The sequence below is a fragment of the Oreochromis aureus genome, linkage group 16, assembly GCF_013358895.1.
Source record: "Oreochromis aureus strain Israel breed Guangdong linkage group 16, ZZ_aureus, whole genome shotgun sequence".
Lineage (NCBI taxonomy): Eukaryota > Metazoa > Chordata > Actinopteri > Cichliformes > Cichlidae > Oreochromis > Oreochromis aureus.
The window spans coordinates 3796040-3811720 of NC_052957.1; the positions used below are offsets into that span (position 1 = coordinate 3796040).

Below are 15681 nucleotides of genomic sequence, written 5' to 3' on the forward strand. Positions count from 1 at the left end.
GTTTTTGTGTGAATTCCAATCAGCCTGTGAGCTTTACAGTTATTGAGGATGTGCTGCCTGCACACTGAAATCCTAAAACTGCCTCAGTGATACGTTGAAGTTGTTGTGAAGCTCGTGTGCTTTTCTCTCTGCAGGTGGAACGTGGTGGGCATCCAGGGCTCCTTGATGAGCTACTTCACAGAGCCAATCTACTTCTCCAGCATCATCCTGGGCAGCCTTTACCATGCTGACCACCTCTCCAGGGCCATGTACCAGCGCATCGCAGATATCGAAGACCTGCCCCAGCAGTTCACCCTCAACAGGCCTCTTCTCAGCGGTAAGAGCCCTCGCCTCCTTTGATGTAGATGAGGTGGGAAAGTAAGAAAAGTGCATCATCAAGTTTCCTTCTGCAGATCTCTGCCGTTATAGATCAGTCATCGTGTTCACGATTTCACGGGTTGAGCGGATCACTGTGTTAATCTTTGCCAATCGACCTGCAGCTGTCTAAATATCACAGAGGAAGATTTTAATCCTAAGCAGTAAACACATTAATTCACCCCGCTGGTCAGTCAGTCCCACAGGAACAGGAAGACAGTTATTGCTTTTCTCCTTTTGTTGGATCTGAGCTGACATTTACCTAGTTCCTGTGGAATTTGAATAGCTTTATCATTTTGTGTAAATTTTCAGCATTGGCTTGACCTTTTAAAAAGGCCATATAGACCAGGACTCCTGGAGTGTTTTCTTCTCTCCCTCTCTCTCTTCTCAACTTTCTATTTTTAGATGCAGAGCATGCAGTCTTTGTCTTTTGGTTGTTTTTTGTAAGACAATGCTGTGTTTGAGGAAAGATCAGTCTGCTTTCCATTTGCATTTCTGCTCCACTTTTTCCACTTAATATTGTTTTTCATTTAAAATATTGTATGTAAAGACATTTGCAAGAAGTCATAAATTATTATGGAAATGTTTGTTCGCCAAGCTCCAGCCCTGCTTATTTACAGTTGCTTTGAAGCTTATAAAGGAATATTAGGGCCACATTAAGAAAAAAAAAATGCATTGTTAATTTTGAGAAAAAAGGTGGAAATGTGGAGAGTTCCTGCTGCTGTACCCTCTACAAAATACCTCGTATAGGGGAGTTAGTGAAATAACCGTCATTTTGTGTTTTTGTGATAAGGCACACATCCTCTTTATTGCATGAGGGCGAACCCGTCGGTATCCCTGCATTTGTTCATTCCCAGCTGTTTCATTTTGCAGAAGTTTGGCCAACTCTTACAAGTTTGTGTTTTTTCCTTCTGCACCATCTTTTCAACGTCCTTGAACTCATCATCGCGCTCTGTTTATGTGCTAAGAGAGAAATTCTTTCCTTGTTACTAAAACTGATTCTAAAGTACGATTTCAGTAACTCATCTGCACAAAGCCTTTGGCCGTAGCAGCTGTCATAGACGCTCCTTCTTTCCACATAAATGCAGTTTCCAGTGACAGCAGTGGGCTCTTTTTGAAACACTGGGTCTTTAATTTTAGACAGAGGTAGACAAAAGACACACAAACAAGTTTCTTACTTCAGACAGTGAACCACAGTCGCTACTAACATTGTTACGTAACTCATATATTTGGCAAATGCTATGAGAGCATGCCCAGTGTCCAGCACCAGCTTACAGACGATGTTTATTTATACAGAGAGATTTATTGGTTTTAAAAAATGAATCTTTAACTAGATTTCAACTGTTTAATCCATTCATCACTCTTTTTCTTGCATTTTTTTTGTGTTTCAGGGAAAAAAAAGCCAAAAATCCAGTTATGGTTACAGAGTTACAGCTATCACAGATTTTGACAGTTGCCAAATGGGTTTAATGAGCAATAAATAATAAACAACAATAGGCAAAGATCGTTCACTGGCACTCAGGGTTCTTTCATCACATTTTATTGTCACCTTTATTTTACCAGGAAATCCTAAAAAGATCAAAATCTCTTTTACAAGAGAGACCTGGCCATACAAAAATAGAAAAGTGCTACAAATACAAAACAAATACGCAGTATTGAAATACACCTAACGTAAAAGAAACATCTACAAGTCTCCTCCCTGCATTCCTTTTTATAATCACTGACAGATAACGGCATCTTTAGGTTTATGTTTTACTGTAAGTTATTATAAGATACATTGGAAGAAAATGTTGCTTTCCCCAGATGTGTCAGAACTATAGGGACATCCAAACGCAGCCATTAACAGAAGTGTAGCTGGAAGAAAGGTCCTGCTGTAGACTGGAAGCTCTAGAGTGGCTTCATAGAGAAAAATATAGCAAAATATACCAGACGGCCAAACCACAAACGATAAAGAACGTAGTGGTGAGTCAGAAACTTTGCATTTGTAATAAAACGTAGGGATGAAGGAGGAAGCATGCATATATAACATGTCATCATAATCAATTACAGAAAACAAACAACTTTCTACAAGTTAGTAAAGTAAGATTTATTTCTAAGGTAAAAACCAAGCTTCACTTTATGATTACTAATGAGATTAGCAATGTGTATATTAAAGAGGAACTTGTCCATCCAGAAATCCTTAAATCCGGTTATTTTGGACCGTTCAGGTCCGGAGGCAGCAGTCTAAGCAGAGAGGCCCGGACAGTCATCACTTCCACCTCATCTGAGGGGTGGGGCACACCAAGTTGTTTCCAAGTCAACCGAGAGATATAATCTCTCCAGAGTCCTGTCACTAAGAGAAAGCCCAGCTACCAAATGAAGGAAATTTCCATTTCTATTCCATTTCCACTGCTGGTGTCCGCGACCTCAGTTTTTCTGCCAGTACCCAGAGCTCGTGACCACAGCTGAGGGTTAGAACGTAGATCGACCGGTAAATTGTCAGCCTCACTTTCACGCTCAGATCTCTCTTCACCATTACAGATTGGTACAGATCTTGTCATCTATCCATCCACCCAAATACTTACCATGTACCCTTTCACTGGTTTTGCCATCAGATGTAACAATATAATAATCATCAAACCCCATTGGGTGAGCTTTGCAGAAGACCATATATTTTGTTTCCTGAACATTTAACTTGAAAGTGTCGGAAAGCACACCTGCTGTTCTTCTCCATGTACATGTAGCATCACCACAAAGTCCAAAAGAGACAGATTCTGAATATACATCACAGGTCGCAGATATTTAAAAACATGCTGTCAGCATCATTCGTCAGTGCCCTGAAACAGCTCGTGGATGGATAACCGAACGAAATCAGTCCCTCATAAAATGGATAAAGACACTTTGCTGTGGAAATTGGATTGTCATCATGTGTTAGATTGTATAGAGAAGCAGAAGTGAAGGAGCAACACCACAACACAATAAATAAATAAAAAATACACACGCAAACCAATAAAATTAGCTCTCATGTGGGAAAGGAGGCAGTGATGCTCTAATTTCATGAGCTAGAGTAACATAACATCTCGTTTAAAAAAGAGCAGCAGAGCTAAAGAGTTTGACATGTTTAGAGGTGTGGGTGATTATTCTGCACCAGCCGCCTCCGCCTGATGGTGTTATATTCTGAGTCTGAATTTTTCAAACTGAATAAAAATCCATTCATTCATTTCTAAAGAAACTGAGAGTCATTTTCTGACTTTCCTGCTTGAGCTCCATTAAACACGAGCAAGTGTTTAATTAAAATTTTGACATTTTCAGCGTTGTTGTACTGCTGCTCTGTTTTCCACCAAAACATCCAGCTGGCCGTGCCTCTCTTGCCCAGCTGTGCGCTGATACAAACACGTAAAGCAAAGTTCAAGGTCAAGACAATACCGCACTGCTTACACTGGTCACTGTGATGAATATAGGGCACTCCATATTAAACAAGTGGAATGAGTGGCACTGTGGAGATTTCCTTTAGATCCTGGGGGATGACACGGGGCTTCATATCACACAGCCGGGATGTACGTTTAGCTCACCCTGCTCCTTCTCTCTAAATGGCAAGTAAAGAAGATAATGGTGGAAGGTTATTAACCTTTTCCGCTTTAGAGAGTTTTTAGCGGTGAAAGTGCTGTGGCGTTAGAGCGCTGAGGATTTCATCCCCTTTAAATCATCTTCTGCCACAAGTGCTGCCAAATGGAACCAAGGAGCTTAATGCACACACACACACACACACACAGAGGAAGACACAGGGATTTATGGCATCCATATATCTCCCATTTATGCTTGAGATACAGTGGAGGCCAAAGCCCTGAAGTGTGTTAGAAGAGAGCGAGCTCTGTCCTCACAGTCCCCCCAGGTGGATTCTACTGTTTGTCTCTACTGAGTTAGACAAAATGAAATGAGAAGAAGAAAAACTGTCCTGTTTAGAGATATTGTAGCTGTGGGAACAGCTGTCCTTTGGAAGGATGGACTGCCATGTTTGGGTACTTCCTTCATTGTTTAATACATCCACACATGAGGTAATAGAAAGTCTGGGTGCTGTGGGAAATAGCTGGAGCGGTGCTGTGCAATGATTCCATTTCTGGCATTGACGTAATGTTAAAAAAAGATTTTTACATTCTGCGGAGGTCCTATAAATAAAAACGTCTCTGTTTTAACCTGCAGCCTCGCTCGGTCTTTGACTCTGGGTGTTTTTAATGGCAGGTATAAGTAATGCTGAAGCCAGGCAGCCAGGCAAGGCACCAAACTTCAGTGTGAACTGGACGGTGGGTGACCAGGGCCTGGAGGTGATCAACGCAACCACGGGCAAGGACGACATGGGCCGCGCCTCACGGCTCTGCAAACACGCGCTCTACAGCCGCTGGGTGCGCCTTCACTCCAAGGTACGGCGAGGCCGGAGCGCACGTTCACACGCACCTCGCTGTATTACTGGCACAGACGTGCTGAGTCACGTGACATAACTATAGTTTCTTATATAAGTGATTCTGACAGTGAGTCGTAAACAGACTGAGGTCAGCTGCAGTCAGCGTCATGTACACGTCTGAACGACACGTACTTCAGTGCGGCATCTCAGGAGTCGTAGCTAAGCTACTGCTTTGAGATCATTCCTTGGAAGCCCTGTTCTGATTGTTTGCACGTGAGTGATGTCACCATTGACCTCGCACAGAGAGCAAAGGTCAACTTTAGTGTCAAACAGACTCAACTTAAATGTTGAGAATGAAAGCTGGGTCTGTGGCTACAGCAAGTCCAAAGGATCGGGTCAAGGAGCCGTTTTTTCTAACATTAACATCGTTTCCTGGCATGACTGTGTATGTGGAGTGTGCGTGGGAACATCTCCCTGCTATCATGCACCCACTGATGAGGCAGAAAAACGCTTTTTTGGCCCTCTTTGACTTTGTCCACTTTCCCAATAATATAATTTAATGTTTAGACACGTTCGTAGTCAGAGCCTGACTTCCAAGGAGTGCAAACAAGTTTCTTTTTCTTTGTGTGGTAGGTGCTGGAACTTTAGATTAATGCCTCATTGTTTTTGGTTTGTTCGTGTTATTCTGTTGCTTACTTTCCTTTCTCTGCGTCCTCAGCTGTCGTCCATTTTGCGGATCAAGGTGTCGAAGCCCAGCTCCTACCACGAAGCAAAACAGGCGGCCACAGAGTACCACTCTGCCAAGCAGGCGCTCATCAAGGCTTTCCACAAGGCCGGCTTGGGGGCTTGGGTCAAAAAGCCCATCGAGCAAGACCAGTTCACCCTCAGCTCCTGAGGGAGTCGAGGGATTCCTTAACCACCCCCTCCTCTTTCCCTGACCCAGGCCCGAGAGAGCCCCCGCATTAACAAGCAGACACTTACTTCCGTCCCATGTGTCAGCACGCACGTGCACTTTGTATTTGTGGAAATGAACGTGCACAGTTTCACAAACCATCCGTAACTCATCATTCTCATTCCTCAGAGGACATCAGCCTCGTGTCTTTGATTTAACTTTTTACTTTGATTTTACTGGACGCTCCGTTCCATTGAATTATTTTCTGTGTAAAACTGGAATCCATGTTTTGTTTTTTCGTTTAACTCGCACCCATTTGTTTCCCAGAGAAATCATGTTCTTACGGCGTAGATGTGGAAGCTGAAATTATACCGTTCTGTCTTGTTGATCAATGAGTGTAGCTAATTTAGGTCGGAATGTAGCCTAGAAACGGGATCTTTGTTGACTAAAACCAATGTATATGGACCTAAAACAATATATATCTTTGCTAAAATTAATGACTATGACAAATTTTAATTTAATTATGCATAAATTTTCAGGATGTAAATCTAGTACTGAGAAAAACATAAGAGTTGTAACGTTTAATGTGTGTTATTTGGTCCGTTCCTTAGCTGAGACTACGTGTTCTTATCCTCTGGATTAAAGATAAAAATGTTACAAAATGTTGTCGCCCTGTTTGAGTCACTGACTGGAAAGAGTTTATAAGGCAGGTGTGACGTAGCGCTCTTTCCTTTGTTTTTAAGTCGTGTTCATTCATCTGTGCGTATGATTTTTAAGTTATTTTATGTCACTCTCATTTCATACTTGAACAGATGCGAGGGAGGGGTGAGGGTCACGTTGACTGCCCCCCCCGCCCCTTGCCTGGGTCTTGGGAGAAGCTTTGGGAGGTGCTGCACGTTGTATTTTTTTTCTTGATCCAAGCCATGGCTTTGCATGGAAACTGAACTTAGAGGCCTGCAGAGCAGAAAACGTAGGATGGGGAGCCCCGTGCGTCCGTTGGCGAATGATGTTGAATGAATGCCAGCATCTTCCTCCACAGGCAGCTTTGAATCTTTGTCTCTATTTTCTAGATTTCTTGTGATGGGGGGGGGGACAATTATTTTTTTCACCGTTAGGCATTTGAGGACTGGGGCTAATGCCACATAGCGATAGTTTAACGGACCTCTCAGATCTTGTAATTATGTCATTTTGTTGCAGGGAACAATGATGGCTGACAGATGACATGGTATATATGTACTGTAGCAGCACATATAGTATATGAAGTCACTAGATGCAATCCCTCCACATTATTGTGTGCGGAATCACCTAGATGAACAGCAAAGTAAAATGCAACCCCTGCATGAGAAGACTCAGAAGTCGTATGCTAAAATGTACCACAGTGTGATGTCATGTTCATCCTCGTCCTCTCTACGCCCAGTTAAGAAACATGTTAGCTGCATATTCCATGTTGTGAATTAACTCGACTCCTGTACACCCCGAGTGCATAAATGTCCTCATGTTTTCAATTTCTAAATGAGGATGTGTTTTCCCGCGGTGACTTCCTATTTCCAGCTGCGGGAAATTTCTATGTGCGGGTGTGTGTGCAATTAATGTGTGTGCTCAGGTTGTCTTTAAGCATATTCCTGTCAGATTTTCACCAAAGATGATGATGTCCATGTGTGTTTCTGCCCCAGTGTTTTCCTTTTCTTTTTCAAATATCTAACATTGTGGCATCGACCCTTTACTGTCCGGTTTTTTGCATACCCGCACAACAATGTACTTTTACTTTGTACAAAAATGATGTGCTCGATTCAAAGTGTGGGAAATACAAATGTCAGGCTTCTTTAGTGCATCTGTAGCTGTCAATCAGTGATCATGTGTATATTGTGAGCTGCGATCATTATTGCTGCAAAATACTAGTTCTGTGTAAATAAGGAGCAACAAAGGCAACACGTCTTCTGACCTGTACAATCGATTCATCCTCAAGAACAAAAAAACCCCAAAATGGTTTGATCCCTCCTCTGTTGCTGAGATTGTGAAGATGTTACTGTTGCTAAGTAAGTATTTGTGATTCTGTGTCACTCACTGGGCACCATAAAAGCATGGCACTAACACTGCCGGGGTCAACATGCTTCATCCCCATTGTAGCCACCCATGTTTTAAAAAAATATGCACTGTAAAGTGCCTAAGCTCAAAGTGGCATCCACCAGCTGGCACGTGTGATGTCATGTATGTACCTTTCACTTATACTTGGTTGTTTTTTGGGGTATTTTTGTTTGTTTGTTTGTTTTTAGTCAGTATTTAAAAAGCAGGAAGCGGGGACTCCCAGAGTAGAGTTAAAGTTTAAAAAAAACTTTAAAAAAATCATTAAAAAGTATCCAGTGCCCCCCCGACAAACAGACCCAGACCAAAGCCTCGAGCAATACTGATAATATCTCCTGTAACGTCAGGCCAAAACTAACAAGAGTGTCGAGTTTTCCTCCCCGTCTGCTCCTTCGGTTTTCTGTTGGTGTTCTTCGTTTATTCTAAACTGCAAAGCTGTCTGAGATTTTTTAATATAGATATTTCCCCCTAAAGACTGCCTGCTTGTTGAATTTTGTTTTCATTTTTAACTGCACTAAAGATGTCAACAGATGATGTCATGATCTCTCTCTCTATACATATATATATAGATATATATATGTATATATATTTAAAAAAGTCCCCATTTATGGATTAGATGGATCAAACTATCTGCAAGAACTGAACTGCTTCTGCTTAACCCTTTGTGAATCCTCAATGATGGTCAGTGCACCCCTCCACCCCACCCTTCTGCAGCTGCACCCATTGGTGGGGTTCTTTTTTATTTATTTCTTATAATTATTATTATTATGTTTCTTTTGTTTGGTGACTCCAGATCGGTCAGTGTTTGTTAACTGATTTCCAGAGCCACTGCTCTCTGTTCTTCTCCTTCTGCAGTTGTCCAATGTGTGAAACCCTCCCTGACGAAAACTACAACTTTGCATGTACTACCAACACTGAAGCTGCACCTAGCATGATGACAAACTTTTAAAGGACTCGTGTAGAAAAAAAAAAAGAGTTAACAGCTAAAGATAGATATATAAAGTGAACAAAAAAGAATAAAAGAGTTCTTAGTTTACTTTTGCACATGGTTGGGATTCTTTTTTTATCGCATTTCTGTGTGTGTGTGTGAAAGAGAGTGAGTGTGAAATCATGCGAGAGCATCACTTTAGCTTTGCAGCAAATTGGGACACAGAGACAAACTCCACAGTCTAAACTGTGTTTCATGTGTGTTGGATGAAGAATGCATGGAGTATTTAACTTCTTGTGCTTGCTATGACTAAACTGTTACTAAGTGAAAATACTACATCTTAAAAGCTCTGACTTCAAAACTGCAGTTAGTTAAAACTGATCTTTGAGTCATTGCATCATTTTACAGTGACAGCCCTTCAAAGGCTACCAGGGTCGATGTGATACACATGGGTGTAACAGAAGAAAGAGATTTTTCCACTTTTCAATCAGTTGATTTTGTTTCTAGACTTTGTACTTTTAATTTTATTAGTCCTTTATTTATCCAGGTAAAAATCTCATTGAGATTAAAAATCTCATTTCCAAGAGAGACCTGGCATCATGGCAACAAAAGTCAAAATACACATACCACATAAGTATATAACATTTAAAACAAATACAATATCCCATACCAACATGTGTAAAATATACAATAACAGATCAAATTAAGAGTACATTAAAAACAATCACACTGAGTAAAAGAGTTATTCTCTCGTTCCTTTAAGACAGACTTAAACTAATTCCAACTAATTCTGATAATTTCAGCTCCTTCTGCAGATTATTCCAGGAAGCAGAGGCAGCGTATTTAAAAGCCTTTTTAATGGAATTCTGCAAGTGTGTATATAAATAAGTACGACGCGTACTCACTGGCCATTTTGTCTACTGTGTTAGTGTCAGACACTCTTCATGCCATCGATTCAACAAGTTGCTGGAAACATTCCTCAGTGATTTTGGTCCATGTTGACCTGCACATCCATGATGCTAATTTCACAGATGGCCAGTTTGAGATAATCTGTGTTTTGTGACATGGTGTGATATCCTGCTGGAAGCAGACATCAGAAGATGATACACTGTGGTTATAAAGATAGTGGCATGGTCTGCAACAATACTCAGCTGGTTGGGGATCAGTTGATACAAGGGTCCAAAGCGTTTCCTAAATATTTTCTATACCATTACACCATCAGCAGCGGTCTGAACTACTGATACAAGGCAGGATGGATTCACGCTGTCATGTTTATGCCAAATTCTGACCCTACCATCGGAGCAGAAATCTTCTTCCAATCTTCTATGGTGTCATTTTGGTGAGCCTGAGTGAACCGTAGCATCAGTTTAGTGTTCTTAGCTGACAGGTGTGGTCTTGTTCATAGCTTGGTTGTAACGAGTGGGTATTTTGCCTTCTTATCAGTTCAAAGAATCATCTCTGTAGACCCCAGAGATGGTTGTACAGAAAGCCCAAACAGTTTCCCAAACACTCAGACCAGACAGCAAACACAATACCACATTTAAAATCGCACTTCTTTCCCATTGATGCTCGGTGTACTATCAGCAGATTAACCATGTCTACATGCCTAAATGCATCGAGTTGTTTGTGAACGACTAATTAGATATTTGCATCAATGAGGAGTTTAACAGGTGTATGTAATGAAGTGGCCAGTGAGTATCTATCTATAGCTATCTATACTGTATATATCAGTCATGATGCTTTATGTAATGGCTAGCTCTATTGAAAACTGCAAAGCTCTTATTGGTAAAAGAAGTCTAAGGAGCTTGGAAAGAAAAGCGTCTGGACTTCTTTAAGTTGCATGAAGACGTTTCACGTCTCATCCAAGAAGCTTTTTCAGTTCTAGGGTCAAATGGTGGAGACTCCCAGATTTAAGCCCTGTGGGAGTACCTTATTGGTAACAGAATTTGGGCACTTGTTGCTGCACAAATGCTGCTGGTCCTTTTAAACTGGTGCTGAGGTTTCCTGTAGATTCTAACATATTCACAGTTGTGAGTGTGGATTCAGGACTAGAGTTGACCACACATGCAAAGAAGATAAGTTATGTTCCAAAACTATTTTTGAGGGATATGAGAAGTAGTTTATCAAATTAACAGTTCGCAGATTTCGAAAAAGGAGTTTTACTCAAGAAGAACGCACCACAGGGACCGAGGAGCACAAATCTTGTCATGAGTGGAAAATCTTTTTCGTGGTAGTGAAAACCGCAATCCATCACTGAGGAATGTTCTACAGGATGGTCATGAAAAGAAGACCCAGAGCATTCATCACAAGCCTATACTCAGCCTCGGAAACAGAGCAATCAGGCTGTATTCTGCAAAAACACACAACACTAAACCCTGCAGAGTTGCATAACAAAGTTTTATGGGCTACTGAAACCAAAATCAACCTCGATCAAAATGATGGAAGAAAGAAAGTGTGGAGAGAAAACAAGGAAAGCAGACTGTGTTATGGTTTGGGTGTGTATCGCTGCCAGTGGAGCTGGCATTTTGACATTTAGTAATAATTTAGCTTTTGACAGGAGCAACAGGGTGGATGCAGAAGTACAAAGAAGCATTTTGTGTACTCAGAGGCAGAGAAATACATCAAATTCCCACATTGTGTAATCCTAAATGTGGCAAAAGCAAGAAAAGAGCTTTTCAGCCAAGAGAAGGCCCAGTTATCTGCTCTGCCAGTTTACCATAATCATGTACACTTCAAATTAAAGATGTGACATGAACTTTCAACAGAGCTTCAGTTATTGGTATTTGAAGTGTGGTTTTTAATGGAAGCTATTATTTAAGTTTGATAAGTAAACATGTCCGTTGGTCCCTAATAGAGAGCGATAAAAAGTGGAGTACACACATAAGTTGTCAGTATAGACGAATGTACCAAAGCACAGAGCCTGGAGATGTATAACTGTGTGACAGATACTTATGGTCTGGATGCTATTCTGGTTTCATACCCACAGAATACAATGAACTTACCTGCACAACTCACAGTGGTGCCACATGGACCGACTCGGATCAGCTGCTGTATTAATCAGCAGGATGTATAAAACAGGATGTATGCACACTTTACCTGAAAGCCTCATGCACACGTTGCCTATGCTTTAAAGCATTGTTCATAGTGGATATACTGTGATGCATGTTTGACCTGACAAATCTGCCGATTAACAAACAGCATCATTACTGAAATGCACCCTTACTGCTGCCTGCTGTCGCTGCAGGTATATTTAGATAAAACATTTGTTTCTCAATCATTTCAAATGTGTAAAATATTTGAAATGTATTCTCCTATTTCATGAAAGTAGCTTAGTTTTCTCACTAAAAAGAGAATTTTAACACGCCCAATTAGCAAATGTGTTTCACAGTTTATGTCAGTTTAAGGAGTTTAGCTGTAAACACAAAGGCCTGTTTTCGGGTTTTATTTTTACTACTGTGACTGACCGGTAACCATGAAGCAATCTTCAAACTCTTTTCTGAGATCTTCATTTATTTAAAATGTAAAACCGCGCACGAAGAAATCACGGCGTGCATACAGTCGACAGAGAATGCTTTTAAAATGTGTTTCAAGTCGATGTTTCTGTCTGCACGTCTGATCAGCATCCCAGAAGATACCGCCACCGGATCAATAATAAATCACACATCGCTGCTTTAAAACACCAAGCCCCCCACCCCAACCCCCGCACCCATAACTCCGCTGACATGATGAAAGCTCGAAAAACAGATTCAAACAGTCGTGACAGGTGAATTCAATAATGCAAAAATCCATCTGCCGAGTCTCAAATACCATGTTGCTCTTTGCATAAATGTTAATATTATCACATTTGTCAGAGATAAAAGTCATACGCTCTTGTATCCAGCAGCTATATGTGCTTGGTTAGTGTCGTGTGTTTTTGGAGTTTTTTTTTCACTAGTGACAGAAAATGAATGAATGAATTTGATATGACGTTCAAAAATGTTACTTAAATTAGACTATTATAATATAAAACCAGGACATCACTGGAAACAACCGTCTCGACAACACACGGAGCACAAATGTGGAAATAAAATGAAACATGACTACATACAGTAGAGGCCGGTGAGGCGGCTCAGCCCCCTGGTGCGGTATACGTGTGAGAGCGAGGGCAGCAGCTTGTGTCCCTGAGAGAAATGACAAATCATTAGCTTTGGTCCAGGGGTAAATGGGAGCCACACTCTTCCAAGGCCCACATTTCCATTTCAATTTTCTGCTCAACAGAGTTGATGTATGTGGCGAATCACATGGCAAGACCAGTCTCCACCTCGGCCGGCTCGAGCCTGCTGTTATTCACTGGTTGGAGTGTGTCTGTGACCTTGTGTCTTCGTGTGTGCGCATTGTGTGTGCGAGTGTTTTATCAAGTGATAGCACTAACTCATTGTCACTGAAACCAAAGCAAAGAGACAAGTGAAGACAGTCTCCAGACTGAAGTGTGATTATAAAAGAAAAATGAAATCAAAGGGCGGCGTGTTTGATGATATGAGCTGATGATGATGAATTAATTCTGTAGATTATAAACTTCTCCTAACTGACACACTAGACAGTCCACCTGAGCGAGCGCATTATAAGCTGATGCCGGTGTAGTGCACCGAGAGACCCGCTGACAAAAATGCCACGACAGGTACAACAACAAAAAAGTAGCAAGAAACCTGTGGCCTTGTCTCTTTTCCCAGCAGCTGCCCTTCCAGAACAAACTTTCTCTGACAGCTTGGGAATGAAAAAAATGTCAAAAATACTTAATAAAACAGTAAAGTGTCAAATAATGTATTTTGAGCACATGGATGCTGCCTGCATCTAACAAAGACTGAGAGGGAGCATAATGAGCTGCAGTGGGACCACAGACTGAGGAAAATTTAGGCCTCGGGTTCGTACAATAATAATCATGAAGCATTAATAAAACAGCATTTCAAGAGAGCTAAAAATATGCTTTTCTAACAGTAGGTGGGATGTAATACTTTAACACAGTGTGAATATGACACATTTTATAAGAAAAGGACATTAAACCAGCAGTTACAGCTCATGTGGTTTGGTATATTTCACTCTGCTCAAACTGAGTGAGTGTGTAATCAGTTCAGTTTGTTAGCAGTGTAGCGTCCACAGTGATATCATTGGGTCAAAGTCAAAGTCAAGGTCACATGAAATGTGAAAGTTAGCAAAAACTTTATATAACCCACAGCTTTCATGTCTTCAAACTTTACAGCAATATACCAGGCCCTGGGGGCATAACTACTGACCTTCATTGTTAGTGCCCGAGGTCAAAGTTAACCTTGAAAAAAAAAATTCTTATAGAGCAATATATCATGGAGAGATTTGTACAGCACACTTTTTCAATATGATGCCTCGCCTTGAAGTCACAGTGATGCCATAAAGTTTTGCAAAAGTTTTTCCACACAATATATTTTAAATCTCAAGTTTTTACACATTATAAAATCCAAAGATTTCAATTTATTCTGCTCCAATCATATGGGGATAATAATATACACCATTTTAGTATATAATGCTTCACTGTCATAGGTCTAAAGGTCATGGTCACACAAATTAGGAAAAAGCTTTAGTTTCATTGTGTCCAAACTTTAAATAATATCTTGGTGCTTGGGGAACATAAACACTTTCTTTGTTTGAGCTCTTTTTTCAGTGCAGCATTATTTGACTTCACAGTGACACAAAAAGATTCAGATTCCATATTAACAATGCTTTTATCAGCGCAAATGATATATGAAAACACTGCAGATGTCATTATCATGAGATTTCCATAAGATGTGTTATGCTGATGTCGGCATAACACATCAATGTTTGAGCATCGCCCTCGCCTTTCAGAGGAGTTGCTTTTGAATTTTTTCATTCTATAATTCTGGCCAAAATCTTTATACCTGCAAAATATACACAAATACTCAAAATGGCTGCAATAAGTCTGTTTACCACAGAATATCCTGCCTGTCAGAGTTATACAATCTAAAAAGAAAGTGCACCCTCTTTCACTTTCACGATCCGGTCCTTTGCAGGTTTTAAAATGAGGTCAATACAACCTCAAACGTACTAAAAAACATGTCATATTACACGTAATTAATTATTTAACCAAAATTTGGCTAAAATGCAGAAGCAGGGTGAAAAACCGAGGACAAACTGACTTCTTCCGTGGAGTTTAAGAGGGTAAGTAGCAGCTGGTTAAATAATCATCAGCCATTGTGACTACGCCTATGACAGCGGACGCTTTGGCAGTTTGTCGGTCTGGAGCTTTCATGCCAAGGAGGAAAGACATCATCAAGCAGTTGTTGCTACACATTAATCTGGGATGGGTTATGAGGGCATTCTCAAACAATTCCATCATCCTGGAGTGAGAAAGATGATCCACAAGAGGAAAACATTCAAGACAGTTACTAATCTTCCTAAGCCTAAATAGGCGGCGTGAACCCATGCAATGTTCAGGGAAACTGCGAAAAACCAAGAACAAAAAACTGAAGAGCTACAGCTTAGACTCTACAGGCCTCGGCTAGCATGTTAAAGGTTAAAGTTCATCAAAGTACAACCAAAAAAGACGGAACAAGCATGGCATGTTTTTAAGGGTTGCCAGGAAAAAACACAAGCTTAAGTTTGCAACAAATCACAGAGCTTTTTGATCAATGTGCTTCAGACAGGAGAGAGCAAGGTGGAGATGTTTGGATATAATGTCCAGCATCACATTTGGAGAAAACCACGCAAACACATAAGAAAAAACACCTCAAACCAAATGTCAAGAATGGTGGTGGAGGGCTGATGATTTGTCATGATTTCAGGCCTGTTTACAACCACAAGACCTGGGAACCTTATTTAGTGAACTCCTCTGTATACCAAAGTATTCTTGAGTCAAATGAGAGGCCATCTGTGTGACAGCTAAAGTTTGGGCAAAACTGGGTCACACAGCAGCAAAATGATCCCAAGCACAGCAGAAAACAGCAGAATGGCTGAAAAAGAAAAGAATCAAAGTGTTGCAGTGGCACAAAGTCTTCACTTCAACCTGATGGAACTGCTGTG

At 40.8% G+C, this 15681-nt stretch overlaps 1 protein-coding gene across 3 annotated transcripts in view; it reads left to right on the top strand.

The window, feature by feature from the left end:
- Positions 1 to 8742, top strand: part of adarb1b (adenosine deaminase RNA specific B1b) — a 123443-nt gene extending 114701 nt beyond the window's left edge. For all 3 annotated transcript variants that reach the window (XM_031739434.2, XM_039600108.1, XM_031739433.2), the window contains 3 exons: positions 135 to 316; positions 4573 to 4751; positions 5451 to 8742. In XM_031739434.2, coding sequence (XP_031595294.1) covers positions 135 to 316; positions 4573 to 4751; positions 5451 to 5627 — 538 coding nt within the window. In that variant the 3' untranslated portion in view covers positions 5628 to 8742. The remainder of the gene's footprint in view (positions 1 to 134; positions 317 to 4572; positions 4752 to 5450) is intronic.
- Positions 8743 to 15681: the final 6939 nt, after the last annotated feature.